Raw genomic sequence first — 24,766 nt, forward strand, 5'->3', positions numbered from 1 at the left:
GGGTCATGTGGCACAAGTAGCAGAGCAGCTTGCCTGCAGCTCAGACCTGTTGCAGACCCTTCTCTTGCTCTGTGGGCACTCAAAACTGGCAGCCTTTAGGATAATTCAGAAAATGGGTCAAAGTAGCAGGCTCAAACGGGGTACACATTGTCTCAGACTCCAAGGAGGCCCACTAGGCTTGGTACCTCTTTATCAGTAGGAGAAGGGAGCAGATGCAACAACTTGTATTCCACATTGGAAAGTACATGTCAACATGCCCCAGACACTGGACTCCTAGAAACGTCACTAAGGTGGCAGACCTCTGAAATGTTAAGGGGCTTATTTCCACCCACTGATATACATGAGTCTTACCAAGGTGTCTAGAATGGTTGCAACTTCCTGCTTACCATATCCAAATCAGCAGCATACCATCAGCATCACAGTGGACCAGCATGATGTCTTGGGAAATGAAGAAATATCAGTCTCTGTGAAGGAAACAGTGACAGAGGGCTGTATCCCTGAGATAAGACAGGGAAGGTGAATTTCCGGTCTGGCCAGCTGGAAGCAAACTGCTTCTATTGGTCTTTACTAACATGAATAGATAATACAGCATTTACCAGTTGCATAGCTGCATACCACCTGCCCCAGAATGGGTCAATTTTCTCCAACAATGAAAAGCAGGAACAGCAGCTAAACTGAAGTGACCATCTCATTAAGTTGACTAAAATCCACTGTCCCCAAGATCCATCTGCCCTTTGCATAGACATAGTTAAGCAATCCTTTAAAGAGAAAGAAATTGGCACTGAGACCACACAACGAACAAATGACAGACCAAGAATTCTGACTCCAAAGTCTAAGCCCAGGTCCTCACATCTTAACACCTCAGCGACTCTGTAATCACATCCAGTCGCCATCACAAATTGGACCTGCAGATTCATTACTAGGACTTAGTCTCAATTTTTGGTAAAGAAATTTTTTAAAATTCATCCTCTCTCAAATATGAAATAGATTGCAAAATAGGTGCCCCAAATATGATCCAATCCTGCAATAACTGATCTCTGATGGAAGTTTAACTCGTGACTGGCTTTCTAGATGGCGGTTTTGTAATGAATCAACATCCTTTTTTTTTTAACATCTTTATTGGAGTATAATTGCTTTACAATGGTGTGTTAGTTTCTGCTTTATAACAAAGTGAATCAGTTATACATATACATATGTCCCCATATCTCTTCCCTCTTGCGTCTCCCTCCCTCCCACCCTCCCTATCCCAACCCCTCTAGGTGGTCACAAAGCACCGAGCTGATCTCCCTGTGCTATGCAGCTGCTTCTCACTAGCTATCGATTTTACGTTTGGTAGTGTATACATGTCCATGCCACTCTCTCACCCCGTCACAGCTTACCCTTCCCTCCCCATATCCTCAAGTCCATTCTCTAGTAGGTCTGTGTCTTTATTCCCGTCTTACCCCTAGGTTCTTCATGACATTTTTTTTTTCTTAGATTCCATATATATGTGTTAGCATACGGTATTTGTCTTTCTCGGCAGCGATGGGCGCGAGCGGCGGGACTGCTGGGGGACCGAGTTGTACGTCGCCCTCCAGCCTCGCGCCCGTGTACCCGCTTGGAGCCCCAGCTTCTGGGACTCGGGCCGCCGAGTCCGGCAGAGCTCTGGGAGGCGCTGAAGCGCTAGACGAGGCTTTGACAACGACAAGGTCACTTGCAAACTGCCCGCCGAGAGTGAAAAGGGCTTCAACTCTGTGGCCAAATTGCACAACGTGAGGAGCTTGGAGGAAACACGAACTGTTTCATCCCGTAGACCGTGCACCAAGGCGAAAAGCCACTGCGGGAAAGGATGTGGACCCGGCTAAGGCCCAGAATTCTGACAGTGATTCGCGACATTTTATGACCCGTTCCTGGCTGTTCCTCCGCAGATAACAGCCGGTCATCTAAAGCAACCTCACACAAACAGGGACCACTCGTCCCCTTCACGAACGGTGGAGAGACTTCAAAAGCGAGTCCTCAGCGGGAGAGAGCCGGCCTTCCAGCTGCAGGGCCTGCGCGCCTTCCTCTTCCGAAGCTAGTGAGTACCTCCCTCAGCATCGACATTCAAGTGAAGCAGAAGATACTCCAGCTCTGACAACCTGTTTATTGATAGGTTACAAAGGATCACAAGGTAAAAATCACTCAGAGGAAAACACAAGTACTGTACCTGTGGCTAGGCCTTCACAGTGGAACTCAGAAGGAGCCTCATTCATGGAAGTGCTAGGAATTTGGGCCAAAAACCCAGCGCCCTCACCACGAAAACTTAAAACAAATGTATTCCCTTTTGTCATTATGCAAGAAGAGGGCCTCCTGTTTCCTCTGAAGAAGGAGGCACAAGGATAAGAAGCATCTTAATGGCATCACAGCAGCTGGACATCTACCACGTCACTGTACACCTACACGGCTGCTTTCCTAGAAGGATATTTGGTACTTCAGAAAGAGCAGAAACAGTTGTGAGGAGATGCAAGCCAAGATCCCAGGACAAAGATTAGCTGAAAGACCGAACATTAAAATGCATACCTATAATCCAGAGGGTAGACTTTGGGGGAAATACCAAGAAGTAAGGGATGAAGATGGTGATCAGTTCTCTGATGATGTATTCTGAAGACGGGCATTAGGAAGATCTCCTAAATCTCTCACTGTTGAGATGTGGTTGTCTTATATCAGACTTTTGAACAAGTATCAAGACACCAGACACTTTTGAAGGCAAGAATTTTATAAAGTTACACTAAGGAAACTATTGAAAAAATGCCCAGTTCATCTGTCAGAAGATGACCTTCCTGTGCTTGAATATTGTGTTTAACCACATTGTATTAAAATTTTGCACTGTATCATGCATTGGTCTGAGTATTGCTTATAATAGAGTGCTTTCTTTTTTTTCTTTAAGCCAAATGAAAGCAAGTGAGTCCTTTTTGTCTTATTCTCATCTCTATCAGATATTACTTATTACCTGTCTTTCAGGGAGATACTTAGTTGTGCCAGGAGTCACCTAAAATGAATTAGAAAGATATAACATCCTTCTTTTTTGGATAAAGAAGTGAGCAGTCTAGAGAATTTTATGCATATTTGCAAGGGGTTATTGAGATATTGGATGTGAAGTACTTAGGAAGACACTTACAGGAAATGCTTAACAAATGTGATTCCTCCTTCTGCCTTCCCTTAGGAAGAATGTTATCTTTCATCTTGTTCAGAATAAGGAGTACTTTTAGCATGAGCTAGAGGTGAAGGGTCTTTCTAGGTGACCAGAATTTCCTGGAGCAGCCTGGGGTCTAAGAAAGGTCTAAGATGATGCACGGAGGTGAAGGGAGTACCCATGCTTGTGCTTTTCCTGTGTTGAGTTCTTTGATCTAACAGGGGATATGTTCATTTACCGGATGTTAACGTTTGGAAAGGAAATATTTTCAAAAGCTATGGTTGAGGGACTTCCCTGGTGATCCAGTGGGTAAGACTCTGCGCTACCAATGCAGGGGGCCGGGGTTCAGTCCCTGGTCAGGGAACTAGATCTGCATGCATGCTGCAGCTAAGAGTTCGCATACCGCAACTAAAGATCCCGCGTGCTGCAACTGAGACCCAGCACAGCCAAAATAAATAAATAAAGTGCTTACCCATTAAAAAAAAAGCTACAGTTGAACTATTGTCTTGCCAATATGTCACTTTAAATTTACCCCCAAAGAGAGGGAAACCTCTAGGCTGCAGAAACCTCAGTCTCACTTATACACACTTTCATGTCATCTTAAAGGATTGTATGGTTGTCTCCAGAGAAGTTAACACTTACATTACCAAAGATTTGTTTGTCTAATATGTTGGCATCTCTTCTTTTCTGAATTAATTTATTTTTATTTATTTATTTTTGGCTGCGTTGGGTCTTCGTTGCTGTGTGCGGGCTTTCTCTAGTTGCGGTGAGTGGGGGCTACTCTTCGTTGCAGTGCACGGGCTTCTCATTGTGGTGGCTTCTCTTGTTGCGGAGCACGGGCTCTAGGCGCGCGGGCATCAGTAGTTGTGGCTCACAGGCTCTAGAGCGCAGGCTCAGTAGTTGTGGCGCACGGGCTTAGTTGCTCCATGGCATGTGGGATCTTCCCTGACCAGGGATCGAACCCGTGTCCCCGGCATTGGCAGGCGGATTCTTAACCACTGTGCCATCAGGGAAGTCCCTATGTTGGCATCTTTAAACAACGTTGAAAGAAGAATAAAATATTAGAACAAATAAGAAAAATCCTTAAAGGAGAACCTTCGTTAAACCTATAAATTTTATTTCAAAGACTTTATCCTAATGGAATTACCATGCATAATAGCTGATATTGTTTTTTTATAAATTTATTTATTTATTTGGCTGCGTTGGGTCTTCGTTGCTGCACGCGGGCTTTCTCTAGTTGCGGTGAGCGGGGGCTACTCTTCGCTGCGGTGCACAGGCTTCTCATTGCGGTGGCTTCTCTTGTTGTGGAGGCTTCTCTTGTTGCGGAGCATGGGCTCTAGGCACGCGGGTTTCAGTAGTTGTGGCTTGCGGGCTCTCTAGTGCAGGCTCAGTAGTTGTGGTGCACGGGCTTAGTTGCTCCGTGGCATGTGGGATCTTCCCCGACCAGGGATCGAACCCGTGCCCCTGGCATTGGCAGGCGGATTCTTAACCACTGCGCCACCAGGGAAGTCCCTGATATTGGTTTTTAAAAATGGAAATAACTTAAACATCCAACAAAGGGGATTTGTTAGTAAATTATTGTACCTCCAAATGACAAAATCATACATGCAACCATTAAAAATGATTTTTTAAATGTTGAATGGCATAGAAAGATTTCCAATATTAAGTGGGAATAAAGTAGACAACTAAATAATATGTATAGTATGAGGCCATTTTTGTAAAATTAGGTATGCAGAGGAGAATTGTGTTAGATATATACACACCAAAGTGGGAATTATATTGAACCTATATGATAACGAAAAGCCATTAATAATAAGCAAATAAACTGAATTTATAGAAAGGAATTTACTGTAAGGAAAAATGTTAAAAAAAAAAAACAATTAACCAACATTTATCGAGTGCTATATGCCAGACCTATTATAAGTGCTTTTTATTTTTTAACATCTTTATTGGAGTATAATTGCTTTACAATGGTGTGTTATTTTCTGCTGTATAACAAAGTGAATCAGCTATACATATACATATATCCCCATATCTCTTCCCTCTTGTGTCTCTCTCCCTCCCACCCTCCCTATCCCACCCCTCTAGGTGGTCACAAAGCACCGAGCTGATCTCCCTATGCTATGCGGCTGCTTCCCACTAGCTATCGATTTTATGTTTGGTAGTGTATATATGTCCATGCCACTCTCTCACTTTGTCCCAGCTTACCCTTTCCCCTCCCCATATCCTCAAGTCCATTCTCTAGTAGGTCTGCATCTTTATTCCCATCCTGCCCCTAGGTTCTTCATGACCAATTTTTTTTTTTTTTTTAGATTCCATATATATGTGTTAGCATACGGTATTTGTTTTTCTCTTTCTGACTTACTTCACTCTGTATGACAGACTCTAGGTCCATCGACCTCACTACAAATAACTCTTAAGTGCTTTTACACTTTTTATCTTGTCTAAGCTTTGAAATGGTCTTAGACACTACTGATTTTATTTTAGAGATGCGGAAACAGGCAGAAAGAAGTTAAAAATCTTCCCCAAGTTTGCATAGCTAACAAGTTGTAGATACTGGCTTGAACTTGGGAGGTCTGATCCCTGAGTCCGCATTGTTAACCACAATTCTGGCCTTCCTCCTACTTCCCTCTGCCAGCATAGAGTGTAGAAAGATCATGTGAACATTATCTTGAATTTCCCCAATCTAGCTCCATTTTTCATCTTTTTCCATCCTGCCCTGTGAAGTGGAAGGATTATGGAATAGACTATATTAACAGGCTCCTATGTCCTCCAGCTACTGATTGAGTTTTGTCAATGGGGAGCACTTTGGAGAAGAAGGGAGAGAGACAGTGACGGTAGAGGGTTTATTTCTCTGGTTCTCTCCCTGCTGAGAGGCTAAGTGCTATGTCAGTCTACTGAAGGGTACTGTTCCTTTCAAGGGGCCTTCTATGAGACTCTTTCCTTCCGTTTTCCAGTAGCCATCTCATCTCTTTGGGCCTAGTGATGGCTAACTGCTGTGCTGTCTTGTGATTCCCCTACCCAACAACTGTTAAATAGTCCCTTTGTAAATCAGCTCTCTCAATCATCCCATTTTAAGTGTCCTAGTTAGAATCCAAACTGATACAAGTCGTGATACCTGTTTTCAAAAAGCTGACATTGAGCGTTTCGGGTATACACCACATGAACAGGAAGGTTGAAGCTAGTATAAGAATAGATCCACTGTAGGAGTAAGGTTGATGGTTACAAACTAAGATATTTTAAGTTGCATGTTCATGGCCACCTGCACATTATTCTATTCTCCATTCCTTATTTTCCTCTTTTAGACAGATTAGCTGTAGAGATATCTGTAAAGCATGCTGCAGGGTGATCAAAATGCTCTCTGAAGTTTTGCAATCTTGCTGTCATAAGTAATTATATCAAAGTAATTCTCACAGCAGTTTTCAGAGCAATTTACAGACCTTGTGACACACATGGTCATCGAATCATACAGCATTTTATAGACAGCTCTTTATCTGGAACAGATTTATGAGGTCATTAGATAGGCCCTCTATAGAAACTGAGAAACAGAAAATAGAAGCTGAGACAGACTTGAGTCAAAACATTTGTATAAGGCTTCCCTGGTGGTGCAGTGGTTGAGAGTCTGCCTGCCGATGCAGGGGACATGGGTTCGTGCCCAGGTCCGGGAAGATCCCACATGCCGCGGAGCGGCTGGGCCCGTGAGCCATGGCCGCTGAGCCTGCACGTCCGGAGCCTGTGCTCCGCAACGGGAGAGGCCACAACAGTGAGAGGCCCGCATCCCGCAAAAACAAAAAAAACAAAAACAAACAAACAAAAATTTGTATAGACTCCTTATCTTCCACTCAAGATAACATAAAGCATAATATAATAACACAGTTCTTTCCCTGCTTTCTCAGTCCTCTAATATTGAGGCCCTTCTCGTTAACTGTTGAACTATTTCACAAGTCTGAGCAGAACAGACATTTTAGGACTTGCAGAAAAGGTGTGTCTACAGTCAAGCATCACAAGTCATGACCGGGTCACTCTTCCACTCCCTTGAGGCAGCTGCCTTCTTATTTTGTACCCAACATGATTGATGGTGATAACATATAAAAGTTTCATAAAAACAAAAAATAAATATATATTTTTCTAAATTTGAGGCAAGGAGAGAGGCTTTCATTTTCTGCTCTGACAGCTCAGTTCTGACTCACACAGGAAGGGAAAGGGTTGGAGGAGGAGGTAGAGAATAAGGAGAAATTCTAGAAAGTTGCCTACACATAAAAGGAACAAGCCAGCAGATATAAAGGTACAGAACATCTTTTAAAGCTAATGCTGCATCTGCTAGTTCTGTCTATAGTTGCTTCCTTAACTACATTCAGATCTGTGCTTTCTATAAAATGCAAATAAATTCTGCAATACTTGGAAAGACTGATCTTATGAGAGTAATTGTGAGACTGGCCTGGCTGTCTACAATTGGTTGGCACTTAGTATTGACACTGATTTCCATATTCCTAGGGTTTACAGGGTAACCAGGATCTTGTGGGAGAACCCAGCACTGCCGACCACTGTGGCCTTTACTCAGGTCTCAGTCTGCTCCCTTTCAGGCCTTCTTTTCTCCTAAAGATCCCAGGGATTTAGCCTGGTTCTTCTCTTCTTTGGAAGATTCCTTCTCTGTAATGAAATGAATGGTACAGACAAAAAGTGTAATTGCCCCCTCTCTCTCTACTTTAATAGCTCCTCTGAGTTTTTTTGTTTGTTTGTTTTTTCATTTGTCTGGTTTTGTTTTGTTTTGAACCATGAATCATTTTTAAAATGATAATATGTTATAGAACTCCAACAGAAATTTGTGGATTATAATGTTACAAGGGGTATAGAAGTCACTGCAAACAAATTGTTTAAAGACATAAGCACAATTTCATTGTTTTAAAATATCCTGTAAGTGTATCACAGAACAACCACAAACTCAATAATAAGCAATGTTAAAATAAAACAACAAAAGCATTTTCAAATCAGTAAAAGCCAAAGTTCTTGCAAGGATTTATGTAGCCATACATGATGGACTTCCCCATCCTTACCTCTACCCCTGCCACCCTCTGAATCTTCACCTGGAAGCCTCCCCTGCCCCAATATTGACAGGGCAAGCTCCCCCATTTCCTTCAGGACTCAATTGGCCCCTTCTTTGTGACGAAGTGAAAAATGGCCTGCTGGCAGTTAAACTATTAAGAGGGAATGGAATAGAGAGCCCAGAAATAAACCCACGCACCTATGGCCAATTAATCTATGACAAAGGAAGCAAAAATATACAATGGAGAAAAGACACTTCAACAAGTGGTGCTGGGAAAACTGGACAGCTATATGCAAAACAATGAGATTAGAACATTTCCTCACACCATATACAAAAATAAACTCAAAATGGATTCAAGACCTAAATGTAAGACCTGAAACCATAAAACTCCTAGAAGAGAACATAGGCAGAACATTCTTTGACATAAATCATAGTAATATATACATATATTTTTAGATCTGTCTCCAAAGGCAAAGGAAACAAAAGCAAAAAAAGGGGAGGGGGAATCTAGTTACACTTAAAAGCTTTTGCACAGCAAAGGACATCACTGACAAAATAAAAGGACAACCTATGGAATGGGGAAAAATATTTACAAATGATATGACTGGCAAGGTTTTGTTGCCTTTCTCCTGAAAACCTTCCAATGGCTTCTTATCTTGGTCAGAAGAAATAGCAGAGTCGTTACAATTGGCCCCCAAGGCACCTCTAGGACTTCATGTTCTACCACTCTCCACCACGTACATTCTGTTCCAGCCACGCTGACCGAATTTCGCTTACTAGAACCTAGTAAGAATATTCCTGCCTCAGGACCTTTGCATTTGCTATTCTCTCATCTCAGAATACTCCTTCCCCAGTATCCACATGGCTCTGAGTCACCTCCTTTTTGTTTGTGCTCCGGTGTCACTTCATCAGAGAGTCCTTTCCTGATTACCTTGTACATAACATAGCACCCACCTTCTTTATCCCTTTAGTTTTTTATTGCTCTTCATAGCACTTTCCATTACCTCATTTTTTAATTTATTCATGGTGTTTCTTCCCATTAGAATGTAAGCAGGAGAAGAGGGCTCTTGTTTGGCTACTATACCCCTAGTGTCTTAATAATGCTAGGCATCTTAGCAATAAAAATAAAATGTACAGTAAGATTACTTTGCAGCAGGCACACCGCTAAGGGCTTTATACGTAGCATATAATTTCTTTTCATCTGTAGAGCCTATGTTTTCCGTGCTAGGCGCAGAGAGTGGCGGCCCTGCAAGAGCCCCTGGGGCAGAGCCGGGGGCAGCCGCTAGGAGACCGGGCGGGTGCGGCCTGCAGGTGTAGCTGGTAATCGACTCCGCCGGGGAGGAGGCCGCAGGGCGCCGCACCTCTTGGTCCATGGCGCATGCTCCGCTTCAGCGGAGGACCCTCTCAGAAGCGGCGGCGGCGCTAGGCCTGGGCGGTGTCTCCGCGGCACTTCCCGGCGGCCGGCTGCTCTGATTGGGGGCGCTGGTAGCCGGAGGCGGGAGCTGGCCCTGGCGTCCAGCCGTCACCGCCTCCTCCAGGTCCCAGCCGGGGACCCAGCCCCGCGAGCTGGCACTGCGGCTGTGGACAGCGGCCCGGGAGGATTGCTGCAGGTGAGTGCCGGCCCCGTTGCGCTGCCAGGTGCGGGTGCCGCAGCTTCGGCTTCCCCCCACGGGCTCTGAGGCCAGGGCCCCGCACCGCTTCCAAGGCTCATTCCAGCCGGCCCTGAGCCTCCGCACGCCGGCAGGACTCTCTGCGCTGGTCTCCGGCGCGTCTTACCTGGAGCACCTGTGGATGCCTCTTCTGCAGGTGGTCGCCCGAGGCATCTCGCGGTGACCCAGGAATTGAGGGCTGTCTTGAATTTGCCTGCTCTTTCCCAGGTCACCCCGGGTTTCCTGGGCAGGCGCAGGCTGCAGCGACACCCAGGATTTCTGATTCCCAGCTTCCCTCACTTCATTCCTCCTTGTCCTTTACTCCTATTAACTCCCCCAGGCAGCCTGCAGACCACTCTAACTTGTTAGTCAAGGTGTGGTCGATAACGGTTTGCCATCGGTCCTGGTGGATATCTTGGCGATACTATTTAATCAGTTGGCATTTTGCTTCCAGTACTTAACTTGGGTGAGGCTCAGTTTCCTGGAAAAAGGACCTAACGGTACTGCAGAAAGTTGTCGGAGGCGTAATTAACATAGTAGGTCGGAAACGCTGCCTGCGGAAGTCTGGAGCATAGCAGGAGATTAAATGGGAGCGGAAATTATTAGTGGTGGTGGTATTATTAGAAAGCTGAATGACAAGCTGCTTTGGAGCTTTTCTTCAGCCACTGAACTCTGGACTGCCCCGATCCCATTTTTCAAAATCTGTCTTGTGCACCTACACTTTGCTAGGTCCTGGGGGTTCAGAGTTGACTCAGATGCTGGCTCTGCCCTTGGGCTGGGGTAAAATGAAGACAGACAAGTACTTAATTGGATTGTTACAGTATAAAAAGGGTTGAGATAAAAGTTGCTAAGAGAGCCCAGCAAAGCACATTGCATGCATCCTGGAGGAGGCTTTTTCTCTTTTGAACTTCTCAATCCTCATCCTTATGACAATTACTGGACGAGTAGGTTGAAAAACTAGTGTTTTGTTGGAAGGAAAAATCAGCTGGGTGACATTTCCAGTTGAGTGGCTTCAGCTGTTATCGTCCTGGAGCTTCCATTGTGGACAGCTGGTCCAGGTCCCGGAGGATAGGCCTGAGTGGAAACGCAGGTACTGCCAGAGGCTTCACTGTTTCAAATTGTGGTTACAGACTTTCACTTTTCTTTTCAATATACTCCTTATTCCCGAGTAATAATGGGCTTTTGGAAGGTTATATTTATAATAAAAGGTAGCCCGGAACTGTACAGCCCTTCGCAACCACTGTAGAGAAATACAAACTTATATGAGTAAGCACAGTGGGCTTGCTTTGCCAGTAGAGACTCAAGATAACATCCCCTCCTGTCTAGAATTTCCAGGTTCACCACTGCTGGGAGAAATCACTGTAGCACCATCAAGAGATGCACCGACAGAAGGGAGTCAGTTCACTTTTGCAATCTTCTGAGAACCAATTTCTTAAGACTTGTGGAATACTCAGTTTAAGCCCAAGACTTAAAAACAGCTGTATTAAAAAAAAAAAAAACAGCTGTATTGTATTACTGACGTACAATAGCAGGGCATATTTAGAATGTACAATTTTATGTTTTGATATGTATACACATGTGAAACTGTGATACGTTCAATATCATTAACCTGTTCATCACCCCCAAAAGATTTCCCTTTGCAATGCTTAGCTCCTGGCCCTCGTCTCCCCAGGCAGCCATTGATCTGCATCAATAGAGATAAGGTTGCATTTTCTAGAGTTTTATAGACATGAAATCGTACATATTTATTTATATGGTCTGGCTTCTTTCACTCACCATAATTGTTTTGAGATTCATCCATGTTATTTTATGTGCATTCCTTTTTATTGCTGAGTAGTGTGTATATATCACAATATGTTGACCCATTCACCCATTAGGGGCATTTGGGTTTTTCCAGTGTTTGGCTGTTGCACAAGTCTTTGTATGGGTATACACTCATGCATCTTTTTGAATGATTATATTTATTTTAAAAAATGTGGGAGGCCTGGGCTGTTGTCCCAGCTTTGCCTCTAACCATCTGGGTGTCCTTGGAAGAGTCACTTCATTTTGCCTTTAACATCCATCTTCAAGGTCTTTGCTACACTATGATTTTGTGCCATCACTGCCAGAAACTAGATGGTCTTTGGTGATGGCTGGAGGGTCTCAGAAGCAAAGAGGGGTGGTCTTCTTTCCCTCTATTGCTCTTGCAAGCTCTCTTTTCTTTCATTACACTTTTTCCCTTGGGTGTAATTTTATGCATGAAGGGAAGTGAATAGCTAGTGGGAGCAAGAACTCATATCGCTGAACTTAAAAGTGTTTAAATTACAATTAGGAAAAGGTGGGAGGTTAACAGGCTCTGGAATTTGGGGGATCTTCCTTTTTCTCAACCTATTCTCTTCTGAGTCCTTCTTTCTGCTATTTCTCTGGGAACATTATGTTTAACCACCTGGTGAGGAGGTGAGTGGGTGTTCTGGGCTCCAAATGTCACATATTAACTGGGGGTGGCGGGTGGGAGGTTTCCCAGTAAAAGAGAATTCCTCAATTTTTGCTTCGAGGTATGGCTTGAGTCATTTGTTCTATATTTGCCCTTTACCTAACTTTTACCTGACCTAAACCTGGTTCAGAACTTTGTATGGGAGCATTATTTACTAACATAATTTTGTGTAGTAAAACTTTGTGTAGACAAGTAACAGCAGACTGTTTTATACAGAATGAAAATGTGGCTCTGGTGTTTGGTGGTCTGTTTGGTCCTTGGGACCCTGCATTCCGAGGTATCCAGAGGGAAGCTGGCACCTGTGGATCCTGAAACAAACATGAATGTGGTAAGTTTCTCAAAGTCATCTGTTTTTAAAAGCGCATCTGTGATCAATGTTAATTATTTTCTGAAATCCAGTTATGTAGCTACACGAAGCCACAAACTCTATTCTCTTTATATCACATTATGTTTTTCCTGTTCTCCGAATCTTAGATTCAGCTAGCTGGACTTTACCTAAAAGGTAATGTGTATTTTACAAACCTCATTTGCTGTTAAAACATATACTTCTTAGTAAGATAAGTGATATTTTTATACATTCATTTCATTTTTAAGTCTCACTGAATTTGTTTAAACAACAATAAAAAAAAGTGTCAAAACTTTGAAAGAATGTTAATACTCAATGTGCTGAACAAGGACGGATTACCAATGTCCATAGTTCAATACAAAAATCAAAGTATCTGAAAAAAAATTTGTTAGAACAAATAAGCAAAAATAGTCCCTCGAGTAATGAAAACATTTCAAAGTTATTAATCTTAAGTAAACAATTAAATCTGGCGATACCTTATTTAGGCATAAAATATCAGGAAAGTACATGTTGCTACAGAAAACAGCAGCTTTAAAACAGATGATGCAGTGACGCAACTGAAGAATCAGGCAACCTTGGAGATGGAGATAAATTTATAGTCAGCCAAGAGAGTATGACCTGATATCTGGGTCTTAAGGTTACATTTTATTTCTTGTCCCAGATCTTTTCTTTTTAAGTTTTTTTAAAATTGAAAGCATTTTTATTTTAAAATTTTTTTCCTGTAAGAATGATAAACTTAAATCCTTTCAAGTGTTTGTGGTAGAGAGAATAATGAGTACTTATTTACACTAAGTCTTCTGGATAATTGAGTTATCCATATGCCACTGAGCTCCCAATTAACAATTGCCCCATGGATTAATTGGTACAAACTGTTATGTATAAAATAGATAAACGAGGATATGTTGTACAACACAGGGAATGTAGCCAATATTTTATAATAACTATAAATGGAATTTAACCTTTAAAAATTGTGAATCACTGTGTTGCACACCTGAAACATATAATATTGTACATCAGCTATAACCTCAGTTTAAAAAAAAAGAAAACAAAAAACAATTAATTGCCCCATGGATCTTTCCTTATGGAGTAGTGAATTTGATCATAATTCCTTACTTTTCCTCTTTTCCCTCCAGTTTTATTGAGATATAATTGACATATAACATTGTATTAGTTTAAGGTGTACAACATAATGATTTGCACTATGTATATATTGTAAAATGATTACCACAATCATTTAATTAATTTATTTATTTAACATCTTTATTGGAATATAATTGCTTTACAATGGTGTGTTCGTTTCTGCTTTATAACAAAGTGAATCAGCTATACATATACATATATCCCCATATCTCCTCCCTCTTGTGTCTCCCTCCCACCCTCCCTATCCCACCCCTATTTTTTTTTTTTTTTTTTTTTTTTTTGCGGTATGTGGGCCTCTCACTGTTGTGGCCTCTCCCGTTGCGGAGCACAGGCTCCGGACGCGCAGGCTCAGCGGCCATGGCTCACGGGCCCAGCCGCTCCGCGGCATGTGGGATCTTCCCGGACCGGGGCACGAACCCGTGTCCCCTGCATCGGCAGGCGGACGCTCAACCACTGCGCCACCAGGGAAGCCCTCCCACCCCTATTTACAATAGCCAGGACATGGAAGCAACCTAAGCGTCCATCGACAGATGAATGGATAAAGAAGATGTGGCACATATATACAATGGAACATTACTCAGCCATAAAAAGAAACGCAGTTGAGTTATTTGTAGTGAGGTGGATGGACCTAGAGTCTGTCATACAGAGTGAAGTAAGTCAGAAAGAGAAAAACAAATAGCGTATGCTATCACAATCATTTTTTCTTTTCTTGTTCAACTCTACCTTGACATTCTAGTGTAGTTTTATTGGTCCATTGGTTAAAAACAGATTAATACTTTTTATGCTTCATTTCCCGGGATGGGGTCTCTTAAAACAAGGAAAATGGTAGATTACAGTATTACCTGGCATATCTAGAAAAGAAAGAAAGAAGTGTTTATTTGTACCTGGGAGCCAGGATGGAAACAAGCCCAAAGCTATGGTAAAATAAAACACACTTGGCGTAGAACATGTTAAAATGGTTTAGCTGAACATCTATGAGTAGAACACAGAGGTAAAACAAGGGGAGGATTTACTTTTGCGATGGGATGTTGGCTGCTAGATTGAGCAGACTGCAATTTCAGTAACAATTCATTTCTTAAGGAAAACCTGGAGAATGTCATTGACACTTCGTCTTCTCCTTTGCTCCACAGAGTGAAATTATCTCTCACTGGGGATTCCCTAGTGAGGAACACCTAGTTGTGACAGAAGATGGATATATTCTTTGCCTTAACCGAATCCCCCACGGGAGGAAGAACCATTCTGACAGAGGTATGGGTGTTTTCTGTGGTGAGAAAGGAAAGCTCTGAAAATTTAACAGCATTGCTGGAATTTGGTTCTTTTTTTATGTCAGTAACCAAGTTCAGATTTAACTTGAAAACATTGAAATGGGATTAATTTTTAGACCAAAGTACTCAACATGTTACATTTATGCAAGGTGTATAAAAAACACTTCTTCGGGCTTCCCTGGTGGCGCAATGGTTGAGAATCTGCCTGCCAATGCAGGGGACACGGGTTCGAGCCCTGGTCTGGGAGGATCCCACATGCCGCGGAGCAACTAGCCCCGTGAGCCACAGTTACTGAGCCTGCGCATCTGGAGCCTGTGCTCTGCAACAAGAGAGGCCGCGATAGTGAGAGGCCCGCGCACCGCGTTGAGGAGTGGCCCCCACTTGCTGCAACTAGAGAAAGCCCTCGCACAGAAGCGAAGAGCCAACACAGCCATAAATAAATAAATAAAATTTTAAAAAAAAAAGGCAAAATTCCTTTAAAAAAAAAAACACTTCTTCTTTTAAAGAAATAAGGACAAGAGTCATCTAATTTCATATTTCGCTTAAAGGTTCGAAGGTCAGGTTTGTTTGAGGATATGCTAAAATCTCTGCTTTCTTTGTTATAAGGAAGCATTTCATTTAATAAAATGGTTTGAGCATTAAGTAGATAGCTCTTGCTGATTGAAAATTACTTAATTTTTTGAATAGGTAATGTATTCCCATAGTTCAAAAATCAAAGAGAATAAAAAGATACACAGTGAAATACCTCCCTCCCATCTCATTCTCCACCTCCCCAGTTTTTTATGTATCTTTCCAAAATCTCTTTATTTTAAATTTCTTTATCTCTAAAAAAATCTCTTTAGAAGCAAACATAAATTATTCTTTTTCCTTGCTTCCCTTTTAATATAAAATGTGGCTTATAATGCACATTCTTTTGTTCCTTGAATTTTTTACTTAATATTTTAGAGATTTTTCCATACAATACAGAGAGCACTTCATCATTTATCTCTGCTGATACATAGTATTCCACTGTATAACTGTACCATGATTTATTTAACAAGTGTCCTATTAATGGGCATTTAGACTATTTCTAGTCTTCGATTAACAAATATTGCTGCTGTAAGTAACCTTGTATGTGTGCAAGTTTATTTATAAGATACGTTTTCAGAAATAGAATTTTTGGGTCAGAGGATATATGGATTTGTGATTTTGATAGATATTGTTAAATTGCTTTTCATGTGGTCTTGTTCTGGTAATTACTCTCATAAGCAATATATGAAAGTTCTTATAGTTTTGGCTTAAAATATATACATATTTTTTCTTATAACTCAAGCAAAACTGTGGTTTCCAATGAGGATTGAGGAATTTCTATATAGATTACTTGAACTTGTTAGATATCAGAATAAGGATCTGATCCTTAGTCAATCATCTCTCCAGATGTAGCTTATTTTTTTTCTTTGAACATTTTCTGATTTTAGAAACTTAGGAAATTAAGGTGAGACTAAGGTAATTGGATAACTATCTCTTCTTCAATTAAAATTTTATGTGAGTAGAAAATTTTTATTCAAAGCAAACTTAAAAGCCCTCTGTGTTAATGTGAGCTTTGTATCATTATATGTTTTTCTCTTAATATAATCTGATTTATCCATGTTGTTCTGCCATAAATTCTAGCTATAATGAGCCTTTCAGTAATGTTACCTGGTCAAGACAGCCAATGCTGTTTTTGAAATTTAATTTCTAACTCTTGAGAGTTTTATGATTTACAGATCCTCTTAAAAGCATGTTACAAAATGAGCAATGAGTTACAGCAAGGGCTTCTATTTTTCCTTCTGCTCAAGACACACAAAACGTATTTTATTTCAGAGTGAACATATGATCTTGATTTCCTTCCCTTTTTTAAAAAGAAGTAAACCCTGTATACAGATTTCGGATACCATATAAAGAAAAGTAGGTATTGATATTATTTCTCTTAAAAGTGGTTAGTTGACTAATAATTAGTAGTGTGAGCCATTGTTAAAAAAATGCAGGGAACCCCAGTAAAAACATGCTTAGAGAATGTGCCTCCTTTCTTTTTCTATATCCACCTCTAGGCTTCTCTTTCCTACAGCAATTAAAGCATATAGTGCCAGATGCCCTATGGTATGTATCTCAGCCACTGCAGGTGAAGGTGCTATGCCCTGGGAAGTGAGCATCCTTTTTTTTTTTTTTTTTTTGCGGTACGCGGACCTCTCACTGTTGTGGTCTCTCCCGTTGCGGAGCACAGGCTCCGGACGCGCAGGCTCAGCGGCCATGGCTCACGGGCCTAGCCGCTCCGCGGCATGTGGGATCTTCCCGGACCGGGACATGAACCCGCGTCCCCTGCATCGGCAGGCGGACCCTCAACCACTGCGCCACCAGGGGAGCCCAGCATCCTTTTTGATTTGCTCTCAGGTGGTGGGAAGAAGAATCAGGAGAAGTCTGCCTGCCCCTAAATACTTCTGTGCTTTCTCCTCTGTAGGCCTTGGATTCTTCATCTGTAAAAACAGTCCATTGGCTGGGATGATCTCAAAGTTCCCCATTAGTCTTTATCACTCTCTGGTTCTACGGGTTATATTCTATATTCATTCATTTATTGGCAGGGGTGTGTGGATTGGGGCAGTGGATACCCTTGGTTTTCAGAATGGGGAACAGACTGAATGCACTCTAAACCAAGTCTGGTGATAGCATTAAGTCCCCACCCTTTTCCTCTGTTCTGCCGGAGACCTCCCTGTAGAGGATCAGTGGTATGTATGTAACACCTGCTGTGAGCTAAGCTCAGAGACGAGTTTTGGAGGAAATCTGTGACAAGTGACTTAGTTATCTAAAGGAATTTGTGATTCTCCTGAAAACTGCATAGGTGTTTCTCTGATGGTTTGCATTTCCATGATCCAAGGCAGAGCACGGAGCTGAGGCTCTGCACTGTCCTTCACTCCCATTCAGGAGCAGTGTTGTCAGTGGTACTAATTTGGCTTATTTAAGCCAGATAGACAAAAAGAATACACACAATCCTTCACACCCAACATGGAACCCAGCTCATCCATGCCCCTTCCTCTCCTGACTCCCTCTCTATTAATCACACCCTTGTCCTCCTGGACCTAGACCAGAAACTGCATAGTCACTCTTGACTCCCATCCTGGAGGAGCTGTCAGGGCCTCTCTAGGCTTCCCTGTTATATGGCTCCAGTTCAGCCCTTTCTTCTCTTCGCCAGGCCACCATCGTACCTTATGCTCTTATGACCATTTACTTGGCCATCTGAAATTAAGCTTAGAACCTGAGAGAGAGAAAGAATTTCAAAACAGGAATAGGGAAATTCAGTCTGCTTATCTTTTAAGAAATTAATGCTTTAAGAAAATAATGCCGGACATCTGTACTATTTATAAGTCATTACAAGATACGTTAAAACATTATTCATTTATCAAGGATGAAGTGAAGCTATTCCTCTTACCCTTCTTAATGTAGTTTTTCTCAGTTTTTGTGTTCTTCTGTGATGCTGTAACCTTACCCCTGGGTTCAGGGGTGCTAACAAAGGCATTCTTGTATGTGGATAGTTGCTAAGTTGGAGTTTCTGTGAGGGGGCTAGAGCTGGGGATCTCCTATTCTGCCATCTTGCCGATGTCACCTCCGTTATTTATTTATAGGTACCACATTCCTTGTGGAACCTTAGTTTAAAGCTGTGTGGTGAGGGCTTCCCTGGTGGCGCAGTGGTTGAGAGTCCACCTGCCGATGCAGGGGACACAGGTTCGTGCCCCGGTCCGGGAAGATCCCACATGCTACCGAGCAGCTGGGCCCGTGAGCCATGGCCACTGAGCCTGCATGTCCGGAGCCTGTGCTCCACAACGGGAGAGGCCACAGCGGTGAGAGGCCCATGTGCCGCAGGAAAAAAAAAAAAAAAAAAAGCTGTGTGGTGAGCATCTTTCAGTCCTGTCTCAGTGACCCCCTCTGATTGTATGTAGAGCCTCACTTGGGGATCACTGGAAGTTTTTTATGATCACAGGACTTGGCCACATGGCTCCTCTACCCATGCCAACTGCTCTCCTTTCTGCCAACCTCCCTGTTCTCACCCGTCTTATGTAGTTTTGCAGGATTAAGCTTCGTGGAGCGCAGGTATAATTATATGATATGGCCACTCAGCAATCTTCATGAGCGTCATAAATGAAGATAACAGTATTCCTTAATATTTTGTCCTAGCTGTTGTCTTTACTGTTCACCCTCATTTTATACAGCAGTGGACCTTTGAAGTTCACCATGGATATGTGCAAGAACTTCATGATTCCTCAAACTAGTGATTACAGTTATGGGCTATGATGTCTACGGTGACTTCCTCTGTAGAATGGGATAGAATACCTCTTTCACAAGGTTTATGAGGAGTGCTTGAGAACCACTGGTTGCCAGCTGTGTTTACCCATCATCTAAGAAACATTTATCATTTATCAACAGCACAGGTTTAAATTGGCACCATAGCCAAATTGCAAATGGTATAACTGAAGTTGTATCTGTGATAAGTATCAAAGAACTGCTCTCTCACATGCTGAAATCCAAATGAGTTATTTCCCTTTTGCTAAATTCTCCCTGGGCCTCAGCTGGTGACACAACCCTCTGGATTGGTGTTCACTCTGCCCACCATCTTTATTTCTATGCATTCCTAAAAACATTTTTTTTTTTCTGTCCTTCCAGCCCCACCCAGCTTAACATGCTGCTTGAGCATGAAGGAGACACACTTCCTCCAAACTCCCAGATGCCTTGCTAACACCCCTCCTGAGGTGTTTTTCTTCCTCTGCTTCGGGGTTAACTCACGTGTGTACTTCTCTCTCCCCGCCATCCCTCCCTGCAACCACTCTTTGAAGGCAGAGGCTGTGTCTTTGTCACCTCTGTGTTCCTCACAGCAACCAGCAGCACCAGGTTGCCTGCGTGGGTGGCCTAATTAAGAGATATATCGGGCAGTCTTCAGAATTGGGATTCTGAAGTGCATGAAGGCAATGGATCCTCTCTCTAGTAAAATAAAATAGACATTTGTGCACACACAGATTTTTTATTAAGATGCAGAGGTTGTGTGGACTCAGTAAAGAATCCCCTGATTTATTTTTATTTAAAAAAATTTTCTTTATTGAAGTAGAGTTGATTTACAGTGTTGTGCCAGTCTCTGCTGTACAGCAAAGTGAATCAGTTATACACATATAGACATTCTTTTTTCATATTCTTTTCCATTATGGTTTATCACAAGATACTGAATATAGTTCCCTGTGCTCTACAGTAGGTCCTTGTTGTTTATCCATTCTAAATGTGATAGTTTGCATCTGCCAGCCCCAAAGTCCCAGTCCATCCCTCTCCCTCCCCTTCTCCCCCTTGGCAACCACAAGTCTGTTCTCTATGTCTGTGAGTCTGTTTCTGTTTTGTAGACAGGTTCATTTGTGCCATATTTTAGATTCCACATATAAGTGATATCATATGGTATTTGTCTTTCTCTTTCTGACTTACTTCACTTAGTATGATAATCTCTAGTTGCATCCATGTTGCTGCAAATGGCATTATTTCATTCTTTTTTATTCCATTGTATATATGTACCACATCTTCTTTATCCATTCATCTGTCGATGGACATTTAGGTGGTTTCCACGTTTTGGCTATTGTGAACAGTGCCGCTATGAACATAGGGGTGCATGTATCTTTTTGAATTACAGTTTTGTCCGGGTATATGCCCAGGAGTGGGATTGCTGGGTCATATGGTAATTCTATTTTTAGTTTTCTGAGGAACCTCCATACTGTTTTCCATAGTGGCTCTACCAATTTACATTCCCACCAAGAGTGTAGGAGGGTTCCCTTTTCTCCACACCCTCTCCAGCACTTGTTATTTGTAGACTTTTTAATGATGGGCATTCTGACCGGTGTGAGGTGGTACCTCATTGTGGTTTTGATTTGCATTTCTCTAATAATTAGCGATGTTGAGCATCTTTTCATGTGCCTACTGGCCATCTGTATGTCTTCTTTGGAGAAATGTCTTATTAAGGTCTTCTGCCCATTTTTCAATTGGGTTGTTTTTGTTGTTGTTGTTGAGCTGTATGAGCTGTTTGTATATTTTGGAGATTAAGCCTTTGTCTATTGAATCATTTGCAAATATTCTCTCCCATTCCGTAGGTTGTCTTTTCATTTTTTTATGGTTTCCTTTGCTGTGCAAAAGCTTGTAAGTTTGATTAGGTCCCATTTGTTTATTTTTGTTTTTAATTCTATTGCCTTGGGAGACTGACGTAAGAAAACAGTGGTACAATTTATGTCAGAGAATGTTTTGCCTATGCTCTCTTCTAGGAGTTTTATGGTGTCATGTCTTGTGTTTAAGTCTTTAAGCCATTTTGAGTTTGTTTTTGTGTATGATGTGAGGATGTGTTCTAACTTCATCGATTTACATGCAGCTGTCCAGCTTTCGCAATATTACTTGCTGAAGAGACTTTTTCCCATTTTATAATCTTGCCTCCTTTGTCAAAGATTAATTAACCATAGGTGTGTGGGTTTATTTTGGGGCTCTCTATTCTGTTCTATTGATCCATATGCCTGTTTTTGTACCAATTCCACACTGTTTTAAAGAATCCCCTGATTTAGGTAATCCTTTGTCTGTCTGGTCAGACCTCTACTAATTAGGAAGCTTGAAATGTGTATTTAGAAAACTGTTAGTGACCTGTGGAGTGTATGTGGGCTGTTTCTCAATGTTAAGCAAACTTCTCTATCAAGTGTTGAGCTACCCCTACTTTGCACTAACTCCAATAAGGGAATTGAAATTCAGAAATCCATCCTTTATAGGGAAGTGGTTATATTTTAATCTGCTCAGCCTTATTTCAGAAAGTCACGGGATGCTGGCACTAGAAGGATCTCAGAGTCCTGCCTGGGCCGGCAGTTTGGAGAACTTGCATTTTTTTTTTTGCGGTACGCGGGCCTCTCACTGTTGTGGCCTCTCCCGTTGCGGAGCACAGGCTCCGGACACTCAGGCTCAGCGGCCATGGCTCACGGGCCCAGCCGCTCCGCGGCATGTGGGATCTTCCCAGACCAGGGCACGAACCCGTGTCCCCTGCATCGGCAGGCGGACTCTCAACCACTACGCCACCAGAGAAGCCCGAACTTGCATTTTTAACATAACTCTCTAGTGGATTCCAAGGGAAAATCCTTGGGTTTGGGAACCCAGGTTCTAGAGCAACACTCTCATTTTACTGGGCGTGACTGTTAGGTTCAAAGAGGGAAGGGGATTTGCTTTAGGTCAAAAGTTAGTGGCCCAGCCAGTTTGACTCCGGGTTCAGTGTCCTTTGAACTGGAGTGTGCGGCCTTACGTAGTAAGTATTGAGCAACTTGATCCTATGATAGCGTATTTATTTGTTGGTTAAAACAAAGAAATAGAGAAAGGCCTTGCCTAAAACACATAAAATAGCAACAGTAACAGCGAGGCCGACTTACTTCTGCCTAACTAGGAAATAAACTGTAAAATAAAGCAATCATCAAAAAAAGCACCAACCGTGGAACATTTATGTCTGAAAAGCAGTATGTGTCTGATGGCCTGGTGAGTGAGTTCATTCTGGAGTGTGAGTAATTGCCTTCGTGCACAAACAGGGTTTTTGAACTTTGCCGTGGGGTTGCCCATTGAACTTTTTGAGTCATAATTGAAAATTCACAACGTGGCTTCTGAGTTAGGTTTCGGGGGGAAAGAGCATCAGGCTATGGCTTCAAACCGTACCTCTGTTTGAAGGCAGGCTGTGGTAGCAGAGAAGGGCAGGGGAAGCAGAAAGGCAGTTTGGCATGGAGATAACAAGCACTTTGGTGTCACGTAATCACATGGTTCCCGGTTCCACCATATACTAATTGTATTTACATCCTTGGGCAAATCATTTCTTTTTTCTATGCCTCAGAGTCCCTGTCTGTAACGTAGGAAGGATAACTTAAATGACGTAGTGCCATCCTGGGTACACAGTAAACTCTAATTAAGGCAGTGCCCTGGAAAGCACACATGGTATATGTGGGGTGGGTATCTCTGTGTGTGTGAATATGCGCTGTTGGGTGTTTTTTTATTTCTTTCCTTCCTTTATTCCTTCATTATTGCTTTTATTCATCAAATTTGCCTGGAGCGAGCACCACGTGGCAGACTCAGCATTGGGCGCCACGGAGGCTGCAGTGAATGAGACGGACCGATTGCTGCCTTCTGGTTGCTTAGCGATCAAAGTGACCACCACTGCGGCTGGTGGGGCGAATGGCATCCCGAGGATGGGGTGTTTTTCTTCCCTGCTCTGTGATCACGGCACTATTGTGTTTCCTTCTGCCGCGGGTCACCCCCTTTCCAGCAGGGTGACTGTGAAATGTGAGTGCAGTGATCTGGGCAGTGGCAAGGTCTGCGTGCCTTTCTGAACGCTTCCTGTGGTTGGGCCACGTGCTGCACTCTGTGTGAACTGTCACATGACTTGTCACACAGCTCTTGGATGTAAGGGCTCTTATTACCCCCTGTTACAGAGGAGGAAACCAAGGTTACAGAGGTTAATTAACTTGCTTATTATAAAGTAGCTGGTGGTTGGTAGTAAAGGCAGGATTCCCATGGCTTGTGATGGCATGTCTGCCCCTTGGGCTCTTAGCACTGCAGCAATGTCTCTGATCAAGGGACAGCGTGCAAAGTGCTTGATTTAGATAACCTGCGTACCAGCTTCCATTGCTTACGTTCCTGGTGATGAGTGCTTTGGAGATAAGCCTCTCCTTATTTCTCCCTCCAGTGAGTATAAGGTGTTGTGGCCGAGCCTTCCCACTAATGTTATTTGTTGACAGTGTTTTGGGCTGTCTTTGAGGCCCATTCTTCACATTAGAATTAGACTACAAAAATTCACCCAGTCGTCCCCTGTTGTGGATAAATAAAAGTCCACTCTTGATTATTCTGGAGTCGGAGGCCCTAGAGCTACCTTCAGGGGCCTCTTGGGTGCTGGACCCGGGATCTTCGCGTCTGGTTGGCCTCCTCTCTGGGCCAGCCTGGTGCAGCAGAGGACTGGACATGCTCCCCTTTCAATGAAGCCACTTTGAGCACAGCTATGGATGGGCTACGTCAGAAGAGCTGAGGGAGCTTGCCGAAAATAAATATTTCCAGGCTCCGTCTCTGGACTTCCTGATTCCCTAAATCAGGACCAAGGGCAGAAATGTGCGTGGAGCGCCCCCAGATGATTTTGAGATGTAGCCACTTCTAGGAAATAGTGCTTGGCTTGATTTGAAGTGGCCACGTACAAACGGAATATTTATAAGCGCTCCCCCATCCCCTACCTCTTTATTTATTTATTTATTTTTTTCTCAGTACGGGGCCTCTCACTGTTGTGGCCTCTCCCGCTGCGGAGCACAGGCTCCGGACGCACAGGCTCAGCGGCCATGGCTCACGGGCCCAGCCGCTCCGCAGCATGTGGGATCCTCCCGGACTGGGGCACGAACCCGTGTCCCCTGCATCGGCAGGCGGACTCTCAACCACTGCGCCACCAGGGAAGCCCTACCTCTTTACTTTTGAATGACGTTTTCTTTAGAGTAGTGGTTACAGGCAAGGACTTTAGAATGGGGCTGACTTGGGTTTCAATTCTGGCTCACTGCTTAGGTGATTGTTTCAGAGCAGGTTACCTATCCTCTCTCTCCGGGCATCAGTTACCTCATCTGTACCATGGGGGTGGATCTTAACAGCTCTCTTGGCAACAGTGTAATCCATGTGGAACG

At 42.9% G+C, this 24,766-nt stretch overlaps 1 protein-coding gene across 2 annotated transcripts in view; it reads left to right on the forward strand.

Annotated features, from left to right (window-relative positions):
- LIPA (lipase A, lysosomal acid type) overlaps positions 1-24,766 on the forward strand; it is a 101,502-nt gene that overhangs the window by 56,288 nt on the left and 20,448 nt on the right. The window contains exons 1-3 of one of the 2 annotated variants that reach the window (XM_067710064.1): positions 9,662-9,805; positions 12,534-12,645; positions 14,934-15,051. In XM_067710064.1, the coding sequence (XP_067566165.1) occupies positions 12,535-12,645; positions 14,934-15,051 (229 nt within the window). In that variant the 5' untranslated portion in view covers positions 9,662-9,805; position 12,534. Of the gene's footprint in view, positions 1-9,661; positions 9,806-12,533; positions 12,646-14,933; positions 15,052-24,766 lie in introns of those variants that run through there. The other variant, XM_067710065.1, reaches the window with a different exon arrangement.

This window comes from Pseudorca crassidens, chromosome 16 (assembly GCF_039906515.1).
Source record: "Pseudorca crassidens isolate mPseCra1 chromosome 16, mPseCra1.hap1, whole genome shotgun sequence".
Taxonomy (NCBI): Eukaryota; Metazoa; Chordata; class Mammalia; order Artiodactyla; family Delphinidae; genus Pseudorca; species Pseudorca crassidens.